At 39.9% G+C, this 18,423-nt stretch overlaps 1 protein-coding gene across 3 annotated transcripts in view; it reads left to right on the top strand.

Annotated features, from left to right (window-relative positions):
* Positions 1-18,423, top strand: part of POLA1 (DNA polymerase alpha 1, catalytic subunit) — a 288,880-nt gene that overhangs the window by 118,605 nt on the left and 151,852 nt on the right. For all 3 annotated transcript variants that reach the window (XM_041000162.1, XM_041000145.1, XM_041000155.1), the window contains 3 exons: positions 652-784; positions 6,605-6,736; positions 13,504-13,678. In XM_041000162.1, coding sequence (XP_040856096.1) covers positions 652-784; positions 6,605-6,736; positions 13,504-13,678 — 440 coding nt within the window. The remainder of the gene's footprint in view (positions 1-651; positions 785-6,604; positions 6,737-13,503; positions 13,679-18,423) is intronic.

Raw genomic sequence — 18,423 nt, 5'->3', positions numbered from 1 at the left:
AATAGAAGTAAATTTCTCCGAGTTAGAAATGTATTAGTAATTAAAGCTATACAAATGTTTTTTGTCAGGGTTATTTTTTTGACAAATTGTAATGCAGCTGTCAAATCCTTGCTCTGCATTTTCTCTGAAATGTATAAAATATTGGCTTTTCTATTCCTTTTTCCTTTGGGTCTGGTAGAGTAACTGAAGTTTTGAGAGATAGCCTAAGGTTGGAGAACGTTAAGCAGTTTATAATGACGCTGAAGAAAGAAAAACTAAAATCTTTTTTTTTTTTTTTTCGTTCTCATGAGGATGAGTGTCTAATCCCCTTGCTAACGGTTACCTTAGTTAGAACTGAGGTCTTGTCCTTAATGAGGACAGTGGAATCTTGGTCTTTTTAAAATAACTACCTGTTGATTTTGAAATTGCATTTTGTCTGAAGCTTTAGCTAACATAGAAAGCAACATCCAGTATGTTTAAGGACAAACCTGATAAAATTCTTAAGTTTGAGAAGCCAGAGTCAGTGTTAAAAAACCAAATCGTAACAGCCTTTTGAGAATTAATGCTCATGTTTGCTTACTCTAGTCCATCTGTCAATCCAGTGGCATTTCTCTTCCCTTTCTCTGCTTTGTGAGTTTATAATAAGTTCTCCATCTTTCTCTCTCTTTTTAGTTTTGTCATTGGCCAAATTCTCTCGGATCAAAGCCGGGACACTATAGTGGAAAACATTCAGAAGAGATTAATAGAAATTGGAGAAAGTGTCCTAAGTGGCAGTGTCCCAGTGAGCCAGTTTGAAATTAACAAGGTAAATGTAACGTTTATTGCTGAACTCAGCTGCTGTCATGTGCTTTTCTCCTCCTGCAAATAGTACCATCTCATCCTTGCATTTGAAACGAATTCTAGCTGGTAGTGAAAGCTGTGTAACAGCCATGTCATAGAATGAGCACTAGCTGATCTCTACCAGCTCTGCCTGCTGCGGAGGCCTTCTCTCTGCCAAACTTCAGTTCTTGGAAACATTGCTTCCGGAAATCTTCCTGATTTAGACTGTTTATTCACAGGGGACTAGAGAGTACTGCCTTCCATGTTGTCTTCCTATGTGGTAGTTGTTTGGGGCATATAGTCTTTTAAGCTTGATGTGTGTTTGTGTGCATGTCTGTGTGACTTCACAGATGTTGTACCTTGTAGGTAAGCTACAGGTGGTGATCCTTCCAGGGAGGATAATCCTAATGCTTCTTGGCATAGAGGTGGTAGTGCTGTTTGTTGCGTGTTTAGTGCACATGTGATTCTTTTTAAATAAGTTACACTTTATAGGCAATTTTTATTGTTTAAAAGAGGATCATTTTTCTTACTTAATTTTAGGAACAAGACCTTGATTTCTGAAGTGCTTGGGGCACGGTTTATTTTTCTGTTTGAAAAGAGTACACTTACATACTCAGAGGCTGATTTTGTAAATACCTCTTCACTCGTTTGCAATAGATTTCATTGTTGAAGCTAATACATTTTTTTTTAATGAAAAGGAATTTAATGATGACATTAAGTGGAAGTTTTGGAATGAAAACTCATAATACTCCCATACTAAAGTTTATGCCTGACATCTCTAGACATTTTCTTGTTCTTGAAAGCATTTTATATTTTAACAGTTATACTCTGTATTATGTAGAGACCTATTTTTGCTTAACCTAAATATGTTTTCCCCTACTTTTATATTACTTCAGAATCAAGTTATTCAGTGTCTTAATTTTCTATTATAGTAATATGTCTTTAATATTTATTCTTTAAATTTTCATTTTTGTTATTGCAAATGATGTATTGAACCTCTTATCTGCTTTTGGGAGAATTTTTATTTTAGGTTTTCTGGAATAAAATATTTAAGTCAGAAGATAGAAATAGCTGCTTTTGTTAAATTTCTTTGTTAAAGGTGTTACATGTTGAAAATAGAATGATTGTACTCATCATTATTTTCTTTTGAAAGATTCATTGATTTATTTGAAAATCAGGGTTGCGGAGAGAAAGCCACAGAGGAGTCTTCCATCTGCTAGTTCCCTCCCACCAAGGCTGCAACGGCTGAGATAGAGGCAAGTTGCAGCTTGGAGCCAGGATTTTCATCTGGGACTCCCACATGGGTGACAAGGACCCAGGCACTTGGGCCATTGTCCTCTGTCTTTCCCAAGAGTATTAGCAGGGAGCTAGATCTGAAAATAAGAAACAGAACATCCAGGACAGGAACTAGAGCCCATATGAGATGCTGGTGTTGTAGACACAGCTTTATCTGCTGTGCCGCAACATTGCTCCTGCTGTGATGTTTTAAATAAAATATTACTATAATCAATGTAAAACTATTATTTCACACTTTAATTTTCATTTCTTTAATTTTTACAGAGTGAATTTTTTTGCATATTCTTAAAAATTCTTATTTATTCTTACATAAATTTTTAAAAATACCTTGACAGTGATTGTTCAGTGTCACAAAAGAAGACATTTATACAACAGGATAAGTGCTTTCGCACTGACTTTTCACTGTAAGCGATGCTGTTTACACATGCTCACATTCAATCACTTGTGTCATATGGAAAATAGGTTCCTTTTAGACTTGATTAAAATTCAACTTCTTTTTGGTCAGTTTTGGCATCAATTCTGTATATTGCATCACTGTAAAGTCTGCCTTCATACTCTTTATTAGAAGCAGTTGCAGAGATAAATTGGGAAGGCTGTGTGCAAACATCATATATATTTTTGTTTGTTTGGTGAAAATATGACTTTAGAGTAGTGGGCCCATGCTGTCATCCTTTCATGTGAATAATGACATACTATTACTAGTGTGCAAGGAGAGACGTAGAATGGTGAACACACTAGCAAGCTTCTGTATAGACTTTGTTCTTTTATTTTTGCATTTGTATGCTGAAATTTCCAAACTTATGCAGACTTCAGAGAACAGTGTCATGAATCCACAACATCCATCATTGCTTGAGCAATTATTCACTTAAAATGAGTGATATCTTATTATTACTAGTAATAATACCTCCTGCCCAGTGTAATACAGGTTGTGAATTTCTTTTTCCAAGGAAGAACTGAGAACTGTAGAATTCCATACTACTGCACATAGTTTCTGGCATTAATTTTGTCCTGGAGATTTATTCATGTATATGATAGAGTTAAAAAGAGATGGAGAAGAAGGGAGATCCTCGATCTGTAGGTTGTGTTCTATTTTTTTTTTTAATGAAGATTTCTAAAACTAGCTTCCAAAATCCTAAATAGCCTCAGTGTAATAATTTGAAAGTTTGTCAGTGAAGTTGTAGATTTGCAGTGAGGAATAATCTAATGAAGATAATGGTTTTTCTTACATGCAGTTAATATTTCTTTGTTTTTTAAAAATTATTTATTTATTTGAAAGGCAGAGTTGTAGAAAGCATGAGAGAGAGATTTTCTATCAGGTGGTTCACTCGTCAAATGGCTGCTATGGCTTGGGCTAAGTGACACCAAAACCAGGAGCCTGGAGCTTCTTCCTGGGTCTCACGTGGGTTCAGGGGCCCAAGCATCTGATCCACGTTCTGCTGTTTTCCCAGGTCATTAGCAGTAAGCTGGATCGTAAGTGGAGCAGCTAGCTCTTAACTGGCGCCCATATGGGATGCCAGCACTGCAGGTGGTAATTTTGCCTGATATACCACAAACACTGGCTCTGATTAATATTTCTAATATTGTATTGCTGGTTGAAATCAGGAGCACATAATCCATGTTTGGGGAGGTTCAAGTGGAGTCTCCTAAGTGGCCTTGTATACTAAGTGGGATATGGAAGTGCTTACTTAACTTGGGTATGTAGAACTATGTGTGAGCACCTGCCTCATTCTAGATAGCTCTTCTCAAATTCTTGGCGTCATGTCACCATTATGAATAAGAGCCTCTTAAATAAGCCTTAATGGGTGTTAGTATGTGGATATTTAGCATGTTAGAAATCAAAAAGTAGGCCTTTATATGATTGAAAACATTTTTTTCATGAAGACTATTTCCAAACCAAGAAAAATTTACTGAAGGAATGACATTTTATGATTAAACACCTGTAATATGTCACTGAATGGAAGACATCTGAATTTTTGTCTGATTTGGCATCCAATTTGTTACATTGTGTTTTTGGCTGAAGCACACAAAGAAAGTCTAGTTTTAACTTTTCATACTGTCTTATATTAAAATCTATTGGTTTATATTGTCTTTTGAATGGATATTTTACCCATGAATGACATTATGAATTAGTCATTTGTTCAGTGTTGGTTCCATGAATTATGCACATCTTCCAGAATTGGCACATTTCATTGTTTACTAATGACAATCGTATTTTTACATATTCTTGTAAAAATCTGTGTATATTGGGAAGCTGTTAAGCTCGCAGGAGTGAAAACAAACTTTCTAAAGTCTGCTTTGTGCTGGCATGTATGGATTTTATCCTTGACAATATCCTGTTATTTTTTTCTTCTTAAGTGTCCAACTCACTGAGTCCTTCAGAAAAACCGTCTGCTAGATTCCTAAACTCAAAAAAACTGTTGGGTATATACTTACTTTTTTTATTGAAGCAACATTTTAAAATTCATTTTCCTTTATGGGACAGAGAGAGAGAGAGAGCTATGTATGTGTGTTTGCTCTCCAGATGCTCCCTGCCCCCAAATCTGGGGTTTGGCTAGGCTGGAGCCAGGAGCTGGGAATTCAATCTGGGATTCCCCCATGGGTGGCAAGGCCTGAAGCAGGTGAACCATCACCCACTGTCTCCCACAGTGCACATCTGCACAAAGCTGGAATTGAAAGTGAAGTGAGAACCGACCTGATATGCTCTGGTAGGGGACATGGGCATCCCATGAGACAGGCTAACTGTTGCCCCACACATGTGCCCCTGCCTGTGATTTTTTTTTTTTTTAAGTAGAAGTTGCATTCTCTCCTGTTGCCAGCTAGGGAAAACTTAGAAGTCACCCATTCTCTGATTGCTTTTGCTTGAGCTGCTTTTCTTTTTTAATGGAAATTATCTTATAAATGGAAGATTAAGTTACAGGGAAAACGAGAGAGACAGAAGGTTGCATGTGATGTGTTAGTTCATTCCTGAAATGACTATAAGAGCTTAGGGCTGTGCCAGGCAGAAGTTAGGAGCCTGGAGCTTTTTGCAAGTCTCCCACATGGCTGCAGTGGCCAAAATACTTGCAGCATCTTTCCCTGATTTTCCAGACTCTAGCAGGAGTTGCATCAGAAGTTGTTAGTAGAGCTGATGCCCATATGGGATACCAGTACTGCAGGTAGTGGCCTAATTTACTATGCTACAATGCCAGATCCATAGCTTTTATTCTTCAGATATGCCTTATGTGTAATTTCTGTTTTATCAGAAAGTAAAGAAGACTTCTGTGATTGAGAGCTTAAACTTGATCTTTACTGCTTCCTCAAGGATATTCTTAAGTCAAACTGATTTTTAATTTGAAACTGTGTATTGCTAAAGAAAACAGTGACTATCCATGCTTATGGGGCACAAGCGGTGTTTCCCCCACTGTTCGCACACCATAAGCACAAGTAGTAGTCTAATTAAATTAGTTTATTTTTTTTATTTCTTTAAAAACATTTATTTATTTGTTGGAAAGTTAGATATACAGAAAGGAGGAGAGACAGAGAGGAAGATCTTCCATCCGATGATTCACTCCCTAAGTGTGCGCAACGGCCAATGCTATGCCGACCTGAAGCCAGGATCCAGGAACTTCTTCCAGGTATTCCACAGGGGTGCAGGGTCCCAAGGCTTTGGGCCGTCCTCCACTGCTTTCCCAGGCCACAAGCAGGGAGCTGCTGGGATTAGAACCGGCGCCCATATGTGATCCCAGTGTGTTCAAGGCAAGGACTTTAGCCACTAGGCCATATCGCCAGGCCCCTGAATTAGTTTATTTTTCAAATATTTTTATTAATTTTCTATTTGGAAGGTAGATTAATAGAGCAACAGAGAGAGAGAAAGAGAAATACATCTTTCTGTCTTCTGGTTCACTACCCAAATGGCTGCAGTGACTAGAGCTTAGTGTTTTTGGAACCAGGAGCTTCTTCCGGGTCTCCCATGTGGGTGCAAGGGCTATCCTCTGCTGATTTCTCTGACCATAAGCGGGAAGCTGGATTGGAAATGCAGCAGCCCGGACTGGAATCTTGCCCATGTTGGATGTTGTCGGTGTAGGCAGAAGAATAGCCTAGTTGGCCATTGCACCTGTCCGGAAGTCCATTTTGAAATTGATACACCCCTGAAAAATGGTCAGGAATCCCTAAGGGACAGCAGACCATATGTTGAAAACATGTGAGTTTGACTTGCAGCAACCCAGTCCCATTCTTCCTCTGAACACTGGATATATTCTAGTCTTTAAAAAAAAAAATCCAAGTATTATTTGACATGGCCCATAAACTTATATCTCATTTTTTGATCAGGATTATAGCTGGCTGTGTTAGCTACTAAGTCAAGGAGAAGGGCTCCTTGAGAATGGAATTTTGTGGTGGCTGTGTCTCCATACAACTCCTTTCAGGTTTATATTTATGCGGCTCGTGTGATTCTAGCAAAGATGTGTTAGTGTGAAATGTATACAGAGGATTTTAATTTTAATGCCTTGTGGCTTTTTGTTTCCTCCTTTAGGCATTAACAAAGGATCCCCAGGATTACCCGGATAAGAAAAGCCTACCTCATGTACATGTTGCTCTCTGGATAAATTCTCAAGGTGGCAGGAAGGTGAAAGCTGGAGATACTGTGTCCTATGTCATCTGTCAGGTGAAACTATCAGAATTAAGACTTTCATACCACTTAGGAATCCAGAGTAAAATCGAGATAGTCTTTTATTGAATAGTCTTCTGAATAATTGATGCTCTAAAGAGGTGATTTTAATCTCATCCTTGAGAAGTATCTAAAAAATACTCATTAGAAATATGGTATATATTATAATTTTCTTTAAAAATGATTGAAGATGAGTGTTTTGTTTACTGAGATAATTTTGGTGAAATTGGCACCAGTAAGGGAGGCTAGTTCCTGATGATGGAGCGATCTGTTTAGCTACAGCACTGGCCCTGCTTAAATATTTTTATTGTAGTTTTAAAAAAATGGTTGATAGAAGCTGGCATTGTGTTGGTCATTGACTGCAGTGCTAGCATCCCATGTGGAGGCTGGTTTCAGTTATGCCACTCCGCTTGGTGCTGATGCACCTGGGAAAGTAATAGCTCTGGCACACATTTGGGAGATCCAGTAAAAGCTCCTGAATCCTTACTTCAGGCTGGCCAGTACTGGCCAGTGTGGCCATCTGAGGAGTGATCCGGAGAGTGGAAGAGGTTTTCTGTCTTTTCTCTCTTGGTAACTTTGCTTTTCAAATAATCTTTTTAAATCCTTTAAAAAGTTATAGGTAAACCTTAAATCTCATTGCAGTTTACTCTTTGTCAGGCGACAGTCTACATGCTTTAACTCATAGCATTTTGAAAATGTAAAAGTAATCTGTTCATATCTGATACATACTGTAGATGATGTACATAACAAATGATTTAAGTACATGGACAGGAATCAGCACTTGACTCTGTCTCCCTCCTAGGGTTACCCTTGATTAAGAACTGTTACAGAAAGCTGATTCCTGCAGGAAAATATTTCCATAAATGTCTGACTCTCTGAAGCCCTTAATGTGCTTTGCATATTGCCTCTGACAAGTCTTATCTCAAAGAAACAATTTTCATATTATGCAAATATAGATTTTGGTAAATAGGCTAGGATTTTTTTCAACGTACATCTTCGCATACATGGAGAAACTCTTCAATTCTTAATGACAGGCAGACAGCAGCATACAACTTTGAAAAATTGTGTAGATTTGATGAAATCGCATGTAATAATGAAATCAAGCCACTGTTATAATTTGGCTAAAACAGGAATGGAGGTATGTGATAACTTATCAGATAGACTGAGCAGTATGTTTAAAAGTCAAGTTTATGTTCTTCAATGTCCAAATAGTAGATTTTATGATTTCTTTTTACTTAATCTTACTACTATAGACTCAGTGCAGATGCTGTTTGTAGTGCATCAAATCCACTTTGATCTATTTACAGTATTTTTCCGTCTACTGGGTAATGTACCTAACTTTCTAAAAGTATAATTTGTGTTTCTTTTAATTAACTTATTTTCCTTAGTACAACCCCAGAAGGGCTGAGGGCTGAAATCTGCCTTATCTCCTAGTACCAGGACATTCTCCCTGTCAGCATGTTGCTAACCAAAGCTGAAAACCTCTTACTTGTAAGCTCTCAGATTACTCTTTACATGTTCCACAATGCCACCATGGTTTTAGAATATGCTTTTGAAAATATATGATGTGTTTTTAAGGGGACTGTTTGGTGCTCCATGCAGAAGCATCCTCCAAGCAATACAAAGACACTTCAAAAATGGAATTAAAACATAAATTTGTTTGGGTACCAAAAAAATTTAAATGTATGTATAGTAGATTGAAGCCTATTTCCTGAACAGTTTCTATTTTCCTTATAATGAGCATTTACGATCGAGTACCCTACTGTTAACTTACTGGGCTACAAAATTCAGATGGTTTCAAAACTTACAGTACAAATGCAGATAAGTTCAGGAAGTATTTTTGATATTTAATCTATATTGTTGTTTATTCTCATGTTAAACCTCTGTGAATTATCTGCTCATATACTGAATCAGCTTCTATCTTAAGTCTTCTGTTTTAAGTCTTTGACTTTCAGATATTTATTAGCATTATTCATTATTCATGGGCTATATAAAATTATCAACCTACAAATTGATCTGCTGTAGATTTATTGAATTTTGAGTTCGCCTTGTGGTTGCCTTGACAGGGCCAGGCCTTAGCTGGCCAACATGCTGGATGTTCCCCAACACTGCTGGGCATACCTTTTATACTGCTGTTTTAAGGGATTCCTACTTATCCATTTAGAGATTAAAAAAAAAAATGTTGTGCCATGGCATAGAAGCCTTAGTCTCTGCTTGTAGCAGCAGCATCCAATATGGGCCCCGTTCGAGGCAAGCCTGTCCATTTCCTTGGTTAGGCCTGGGGTGGCTGTGGAGGGTAGTCCAAAACCTTGATTTTCTGCACCCACGTGGGAGATCTGGAAGAGGCTCCTGGCTGCAGATTGGCTCAGCTCTGTGCACTGAAGGCACTTGGGGAGTGAACCAGCAGTTAGAAGATCACTCAGACTCTCCTTTTCTCTGTGTAACTCTACCTTTAAAATGAGAACAAATAAATATTTTTAAAGTGTTCAAATTTCTCTTGTTGGCCTCCTAGAAATAATTATTATGTAATTTCATTTATTTTTAACGATTTGTTTTTATTTGAAAGAGTTTCATACAAGGAAATACAGAGAGACCCTTAGTCAGTTGATTCATTCTCTAGATGGGCGTAGCTGGCAGGGCTGGGCCCAGTTCAAGTCAGGAGTCTCATCCAGGTCTCCCACATGGGTAGCAGGAATGGCACACTTGCACCATCTTTCGATGCTTTTTCCAAGCCATTAACATGGAGCTGGATCAAAACTGGAGCAGTGAGGACATGACCCAGTGCGTATATGGGTTGCTAGAATCACAGATAGTAGCTTAACATGCTGTACCACAAGGCGGCAGGCCCCTGTAATTTCAAGTGCGTTGATTGCCCTTGATTGTCTGAAGTACATACTCTGAGATTCATTGCTTTCTGCATGGGCACTTTTCAGAAGGCCAGCTATTCCACCTATTCTTACATATACCACAGAGTCTTGCTCAGATTTAAGAATTAGGCCTTCGAGTCTTACGTGTTTTTCCAATATAGAATAGTGAAACTTGTTATATAACCAGTTTTTTTTTTTAAATTTAGCCATGTTTGAATTTAGCTTTTTCAAATACCTTAATATGTTTTAGTCAGTGTTTCAAAAGAGTTTTTTTTTAAAATATATAAACATATATATATTTTGTTAGGCATATTAACAGAGAAGACAGACAGAAGCATCTTTCATCTGCTAGTTCACTCCCCAAATGGCCACAATGGGCAGAGCTGAGCTGATCCGAAGCCAGGAGCCAGGAGCTTCTTTCCAGCTCTCCCACATGGGTGCAGACTCCCAAGGCTTTGGGCCGTCCTCCAGTGCTTTCCTCAGGGAGCTCAATGGGAAGTAGAGCGGCGGAAACACGAACTGGCACCCATATGGGATGTTGACGTTTGAAAGTGGATAATTAGGCATTTGAACCATCACACCAGCCCAAAGAGTAGTTTTTTGTTTGAGGTTTTTAAATAAAGATTCTTGGGCCTAACACAATAGCCTTGCATCTGCTGGGATCCCATATGGGTGCCAATTTGTGTCCTGGCTGTTACACTCTCACTTAGCTCCCTGCTTGTGGCCTGGGAAAGCAGTAGAGGACAGCCCAAAGCCTTGGGACCCTGCACCTGCACTGAGACTTGGAAGAAGTTCTTGGTGCCTGACTTCGGATCGGCTCAGCTGTGACCCATTTGGTCACTTGGGGAATGAAACTGAGGGCAGAATATCTTTCTCTGCCTTTCCTTCTCTCTATATATCTACCTTTCCAATTAAAATAAAAAGTTCCTTTTTTTAATAGAAACATTTTAAACTGAAAATATGGTCAAATTTTCAGTTTTTTTAAAATGTGCATTGCTGGCCCTTCTAATGATATATTGAAAGGTAACTCAGATGCTTTTCAAAGTTTTTGTGTGTGTGTGTGTGCTTTTGACTTTAGTTCACTATTCAAAATTAAGCTCAGTATTGCTATAATATTAAGGATAAACTGTATTTTCCAAAAGTCACACTTGTTTAAATCAATCAGATTTCATGGTTTTTAGGAGGTAATCTGAATACAGCTGTGTGCATGAAGATGCTGCCCAGTAATTTTTTTTCACACTGTTTTTATTGCTTTTTGCCTTACTGTCATCTGACAGTTCAAGCTTGTAGAAGGACAGCAATTAAACCTGATTAATTCTGCCAACTTCTTTATGTGTTGTGAACCCCTACCAAATAACAGTAAACAAGTATTGTAATCTGTGGTTTTGCTTTGTTTCTGGGTATGTCATTAACGCTTTTGAACAGGTAAACCCTATTTGAAATGCAGACCTGGTTTGTGTCTGTAAGGAACCTAGCCAGAGAGTGAAGCCCTTTCCGCTGTCTCTGGCAGAGAAGTGTAGAAGATCGCCTCTGCTTTGGGCTGGGTGCTGAGCCGACAAAGGACTGACTGGAGCAGAGATGAAAGAATCGGATTCACATTATAATCAGTTCTGCAGAACAGCTGAGCACTGTGAATAGTTATAATTTAGTAGTCTGAATATTAAATTCTGTTGTTTGAGAGGAGAGGAAATGTGAAGTGAGTTGTTGGATGTTGGTTCCGTAGCATGTTGACTTTGATTCAAAGACCTGGACTTGGGTCAGTTCTATAGAATTTCACAAATTTTCTTTGTGTTTTGTTTTGTTTTTCCCTCCTTTGTAAGGACTTATTATGTGAAAGGAGAGTAGCAGCGACATTTTTCACTCTTTAGTTCACTCCCTAAATGACCACAACAGCAAGGGTTGGTCTGAAGCCAGGAATCCAGAACTGCGTGCTGCTCTCCCATCCCTGTGGCAGGGGCCCAAGTCCCTGGGCCATCATGTACTAGTGCCCCAGGGTCCTTAGTAGGGAGCTACATCGGAAGTAGAGTGGTCCAGCCCCAAGTTGGCACCTCTCTGTGGGCTGCCAATAGGACCAGTGGTAGCTGAACCCATTGTGCCACAGTGGCAACCTCTGTTTTTAATTTCTTAAGTTTATTTGTTATGTCGAAAGACAAAGAATTCCCATCTGCTATTTCACTCCCCAGATGCCCACAACAGCCAGGGTCTGACTAAGGCCAGAACTGGGAGCCAGGAATGTAATCCAGGTTTCTCATTGGGTGGGCAGGAACCCAACTACTTGAGCCATCTCTGCTGCCCACAGCATGTGCATTAGCAGGAAGCCGAAGTTCAAAGCCTGGACTGGGAGTGCATCCAGGCGCCCCATCATGAGGTGTGGGCATTTTAACTGCTGTGGCTGGCCTCTCGCTCCCACACCTTTTACTTTTATGGGATAAAAAAGAACCCTTTGGAAAGTAGCTCTCTAGCGCACCTTCTTTCCCTTTAAGTAAAGTCAGGTAAATAATGTGATACAGCAGGCCTTTTATTCCAGTGACCACGTTGAGAAGTCTTTAGTTTCTAGAGCATTGCTACTCTATCAATGTCCTGCATTATTTTGGTTCTTACCTCTCATATGGTACTTGTAAGTCAATATTGCTTGGGTTTATTCCATTTGCCTTTGCTCTTCTGCTCTTGATTAAATCTTAGAGCTCTCATTGAAAATATTAACCCCAGCGTATTTGAAATGATGCTGTGATTAAAATTCTCACTTGAGGAAATGAACAAAATAAAAGCATTATCCATACATTTCAGTACTTTCATTCCTTTAAAAGTCTTTCTGGGTTTGGGGCCATTTGATGTAGCAGGTAAAATACTGCTTATGTAGCCCCCATCCCAAATGGGAGTGCCTGTGTTCAAGTTCCATCCCTGCTTCTGATTGGAGCTTCTTTGATAGTGCATTCCATGCAACGGATGATGACTCAACTTCTTGGGTCCCTGCTACTGAAGTAGGAGACCTGGATTGAGTTTTCTGTTACTTGATTTGGTCTGATTCAGCCCTGGCTGTTGTGGGCAGTGGGAGAGTGAACCAGTATTTGTGGACTGGCTCCCTATTACTAAGTAATTAATCTTAAAAGGAGGAAAATAATATGGCACACTAAGGCTGCTACTTAGGACATCCATATTGAAATGCATAGTTATTGTCCCAGCTGCTGCATGCTTCCAAAGCCAGCTTCCTACTAATATGCAGCCTGGGAAGACAGAGGTAATGATTCAAGACCTTGAGTTCCCTTATACTCACATGAGAGACCTGGACTGCATTCCAGGCATCTGGTTTGAGTTGGGCCCAGTCTTGACTGTGGTGGTCATTTGGGGGTGAAGTAGCAGATGGAAGATAGTTCTCTTTCCTTGCTTTTTAAATAAATGAAAGTGAATAGACTTTTGTAAAGGAAGATGGAAAATACTACCTCACGTTAGCCTAAGTTTGTGTTTCTCTATTGGTGGCGATAATAAGTAAAAACAAAACCAAAAATCCTCGAATTTGTAAAACAGATATAAAATTCATCCAGAACAGGAGACAACAAGTTGAAGACGCATTTTATCTTTTGCGCATGATTAGATAGAGGGAGCCCAGACACAGTGAATGCTGCTCACATTTGGGGAATCAACCAGTCAATGGGACATACCTCCTCCTGTCTTGACAAAAAGTAGAACATCGTACCATGTGGTATTTATGCTCTCGACAGTGGGTAAGGTTGGGATTGTGAGATTCTTCTACATCTTCCTGTTCATAGATATTCAAGTATATAAAATATTCACCAGTAGGCTCATTGTACTTGAAATTGAACACATATAGTGTGTTGTCTTTGCTTTGTCTGGCCAACCGTGTGTGATTGATTTATGTGTAACTTTTTCATCTTTTAGGATGGCTCCAACCTCACTGCCAGTCAGAGGGCCTATGCTCCTGAGCAACTGCAAAAACTGACCAATTTAAGTATCGACACGCAGTACTACCTGGCCCAGCAGGTGCACCCTGTAGTGGCCCGGATCTGTGAGCCCATAGATGGAATTGACGCTGTCCTAATTGCCACCTGGTTAGGTAAGTGTCTCATGCTCACATAGACCCTTAACAGAGTCACAGCAACATGCACTGACCTGCTTCAACCATCAGCATCCCTTTTGGTGGGCGCAGATTTGTGCCTGGCACCTTTGTTGTAGTTTGATATCCATTTTTGGGTTGTGTGGCCACTGTCTCCTTTCATAGACTGTGAGTGCCACCTGTACAGTGTTGTCTAAGTACCTCTTAACCATGTGCTTGCTCCATAGTTGGCTCTCAGCCGCTAAGGACAGACAAGGAAGGAAAGAAAAAGGATTAAGAGAAGATTGAGATTATGTATTTACTGCTTTAGTTATTGAACCTCTGTTTTTAAGGAGTCTGATATTATGCTGCTTTTTGGTTCCTTTGTTGGTCTTTAAGGTGTTTTCTTGTACGAAAACAAGACTTTTAACATAAAAATTGTTAATTACTTGATTTCCTGTGAATATCCTATTTTAAGTTCTTCTAACAGTGGACTTGCTATTATCCCCTCAAGACTTGGCTTCCTCCTAATTTCTCATCCTTATGAGGTACTGGCCAATCCTGACACTTCTGCGTTGCCTTGATTTTTTGCTGTGTCCTCCCTATTATTGTCATCTTTTGCTTAGAAATATGTTTCATAATCAGCCATGATTTCATTTCTAGGCAACTAGCATATAAATGGTTGCATTGCTTCTAAGAACACTTGCTATTTTCTGTCGTAAGCAAAGATGAGAGTACTGTGTAATAAAGTTCTTAGGAGATGACTCACTCTGTTTTAGTCAAGGCCCAGTGCTATTAGCATCTCATTGACTCTTTGTCAGTTACAGACTGTCTCACTTTCCAGCCTCTTTTCATACTCTCATCTCTACATGTCCCCTAAATATGGCATTGCTTATTCTATTCCATTTCATGGAATCTTCTCTCGCCTTTAAATAAAAAGCTCTGTCTACAGCATCTTAGGAGCCTGGAGTTGGTTTCTTGGTCTGCATCCACAGCTCTCAGGTCCATGAGTCATGGAATAGAGTTGTAGTAGTGGACAATTGGCATGCTCAACAGAGGACCTGGGGTCAGGGACAGGGCCAGTGAGTGGTAGCCAGTTCCCATCCTCCAGTTAGGTTTCAGCAAACATATATCCGTACTCCTACAGCGTGGGGTGTGCAGATACTGCATGCATTTTTGGAATGAGATTGGGTTTTCTATTGGTGCCTATCATGTCATATATTTTCCATTCTTCCCCTGTTGTGTGTTTTTGATCTCCCTGCCATCCCCATCCCCACTATTTCATCAGTGCCTGTTCTCATAGTGGGAACCTATTTTTGACATTTGCCTAAGCAAAATATAGTTAGATAAAATTCTGCTATCAAAATAATCATAATAATGTATTCTCTAAGTTGTATTTATAAATCTTGAGCTTGATGGAGGAGACAGTATCTTGAAGTTTCATTCCCCACAGCCTTTATTGATGTCTTACTCTGTTGAATACTGTTTCTTTGCATGTTTTCTTATTCACCCTTTGCAGCAGCCTCATGAGGATATGTTGCATTAACTCCATTTAATGAGGAAGAAAGCCCATTTGAGAAGTCACTAACTGGCTTGGTCTTACCATGTAACTAGTAGGCGGCTGTGATTGGATATTAACCCAACTCTGATTTAAGTTTCAGTTCTTAAGAAATTAATAAATTTTATTATCCCTATATTTCCCCTCCCCAGACCCCCCCCCCCCGGGTTTTCTCCCATGTCGTTATAATAGTATAGACCTTCACAATCAATCCTAAGTTCATCATCCTGCTATTTAAGTGCATTCTGACATTGCAAGCGTGGACAATGGCAGAGTCCCAACATCCTACTGTCAGAATATATTTAACAGTGTCATTGGGAGTCCATCTTTGATTGGAAGTAGAGATGCACACTGCACTGCATCCTCACATTTGGATGTGATAGTCTCTACTACACAGTTACTACACATCCCTTTAAATGAAAAGCCGTAAAACAAATCAACAGAGAAAAATAAGAAATTTACAACAACATGAAGTTAATTAACATGCTTTTGAATGACTAGTGTGTTGCTGAAGAAATGAAAAAGAAAATCAGACCTTCCTGAAGCAAACAATACTATTGTGTGATCTATGAGTCAGTGAGGAAATTAATAAGAAAAAATAAGAAAAACAAAAACTTTTTTGGAGTGAATAAAAAGAAAAAATATCAAACTGAGATGTAGCAAAAACAGTATTGAAAGGGCTATTGATCTCATATTTTGCATGAAGGTTGCCTTATATCAGAGAGCGTATGATATGTGTCCTTTTGGGATTGACTTGTTTCACTGAGCATAATAGTCTCTGCTACTAACACCTGCTGGTGTGGATGTGGGGAGAAAGGTACCCTCTTTCATTGTTGGTGGGAGTGTAGGCTAGTACAACCCCTATGGAAGTCAGTATGGAGAGTGTTAAGAGAACTGAAAATTGATCTGCCGTATGACCCAGCTATCCCACTTCTGGGAATATATCTGAAAGAAATGAAGTCTGCATATAAGAAAGGCATCTGTAATCGTATATTTATAGCAGCACAATCTATAATAGGAAAGATATGGAAACAACCTAGATGCCTGTCTAAAGATGCGCAGTAGATAAAGAAACGGTGGTACGTCTACTTGGAATACTACTCAGCCATGAAAACTTTGTTTTTCCTTCTGTATAACCAAGAATCTAATGTAAAGATAAACCACTGTCCTGTCTCCTCTTGGTTTTGTTTTCTTCATGGTCAGCACTGATGAAAGACAGATGGTACAAGTTCCATGTCTGGAGAGGCCTTGAAGAGAGTCATGTAGAGCCTTGTATTTTAGCCAGGAAGCGGGGCAATAAAGGGTAAACTGGGAACTTGCCTGCATGCACAGACCTGCTGCCCATTCATGTACCTTAAGGCTAGGTCATATCAAGAAGGACTGGATTGATGTTGTTGGTACCAAGGGTGATAGAAGGATTTTGGCTGATAAACAGTGGGGAGCATTTCATCTGCTTAGAGATGCTTGATCATAATTCTGGCTACCTTATAGTCATAGACTTGCCTTGTGAGTTCAATACTAGAGGAGTGGCTCCTGCCCTTGGGAGTTTCAGGCTGTGTCCAATTGCTCTGCAGTCACAAGTGTACAGAGGAAGCCCTTCAAGGCTCACACGTGGGTCTGCCATGTCCACATCTTCCCCACCCTACGCCTACAGGCTTCCTAGGCGCGGCCAGTTCAGTGTGGATGCAGTGCTGGGCAGCCGGTTTCTGGTGTCTTTCAGCCTAGATGGACCTACGCGTTTTGCCGTTGGGAAGCTCCTGCTGCACCCTTACATAGCTGCACTGTTTTGTTTGTATCTTCTGCCACCGAGTAGTTTTTTTTTTTTTAAGATTTATTTATTTATTGGAAAGTCAGATATACAGAGAGGAGGAGAGACAGAGAGGAAGATCTTCTGTCCGATGATTCACTCCCCGAGTGAGCGCAACAGCCGATGCTATGCTAATCCAAAGCCAGGAACCAGGATCCAGGAACTTCTTCCGGGTATTCCACAGGGGTACAGGGTCCCAAAGCTTTGGGCCTTCCTCGACTGCTTGCCCAGGCCACAAGCAGGGAGCTGGATGGGAAGTGGAGCTGCCAAGATTAGAACCGACACCCATATGGGATCCCGGCACGTTCAAGGCAAGGACTTTAGCCGCTAGGCCATGCCGCCGGGCCCCACCAAGTAGTCTTTATACTGAGGGTCTGTGAAGTTGTCATCATTGGGTAGTCCCCCTCCTCCCCTGCTCATCCTGTTCTCCCACCCTGCCCCTGCCATATCAACCTGCATTAGTTAGAAATCTTTCAGTCTTTTGTCTGTCCCTGTTTTCTTATAGGAGGCTCAGCATTAATGAAAAGCAGGCCTGGAAGTGCCCATCATAGTCTGTGGGAAACACTGAAGCTCGCCAGGCAGATCTCTGCAGGCATTTGCCCCCTGCCCTATACAAGAGCTGCATTTTTATCTGCACCCTTTATTCCTGCACTCCAAGGGAGAAATTCGGGCGGCTGTTCACCAGGAGCTTCGCGCCCTGGTTATCACTTCTCCGGAACCTGTGGTTTTAGAGAGTAGGAGGGAGGAGACGGGGAAGTGGTGACAGAGTAAGGGGAGTGTAAGGGGTACGTGGTTTCTAAGAGGTGCAAGCTGTAGGCATAAAATTACTGTAATTTGTTTTTAAGTTTCCAAATCTGTTTTCTTTATGTTAAAAAAAAAAAACTGCAGTTAGTGAACTGACAGTGTTCAATAAGTTGAAGTGTACAAATGTATACATAAAATACAAGCCCTCCAACTGCCTAATCACAGATGGAAAAGAATTCTCTTGCTTTTAATGTAGTTTTTATCTTTGATTAATGAAATGTATTACAGTGTGGAAACTTCAGTGAAGTTTGATACTTTGTCCTTTTAGTTAGCACAAAGAGATCAGGAATAATGGCATAATTTCATTTAGGAAAATTATTAAGTTCATGATTTTTTATTTTTAAGGCTCTTGTGGAGAGCAGCTGTATTTTTCAACTACCTTTTTCTTTTTCTATTGCTTTTATCCTGCTTTCCTTGAAATGAAAGGCAAGCATCAAGTGTTGGCTTTATGCTGTGGCTTCCTTTTGGAAAGTCTGTTTCTCCCTGTCAGGACGCCTCGTGAAGTCTGTCTGGTGGCATGTTGGACGACCTGGATTGCCAATTGGGAAGGCCATTTTGTCGAAAAGGAGATAGGATAGTCTATTAAATAAGTGAATG

The sequence above is a fragment of the Ochotona curzoniae genome, unplaced genomic scaffold (assembly GCF_017591425.1).
Source record: "Ochotona curzoniae isolate NIBS_2020 unplaced genomic scaffold, NIBS_Ocur_1.0 contig_1274, whole genome shotgun sequence".
Taxonomy (NCBI): domain Eukaryota; kingdom Metazoa; phylum Chordata; class Mammalia; order Lagomorpha; family Ochotonidae; genus Ochotona; species Ochotona curzoniae.
The sequence above is the reverse complement of the archived record's forward strand: the minus strand, read 5'-3'. Positions and strand labels throughout refer to the sequence as shown.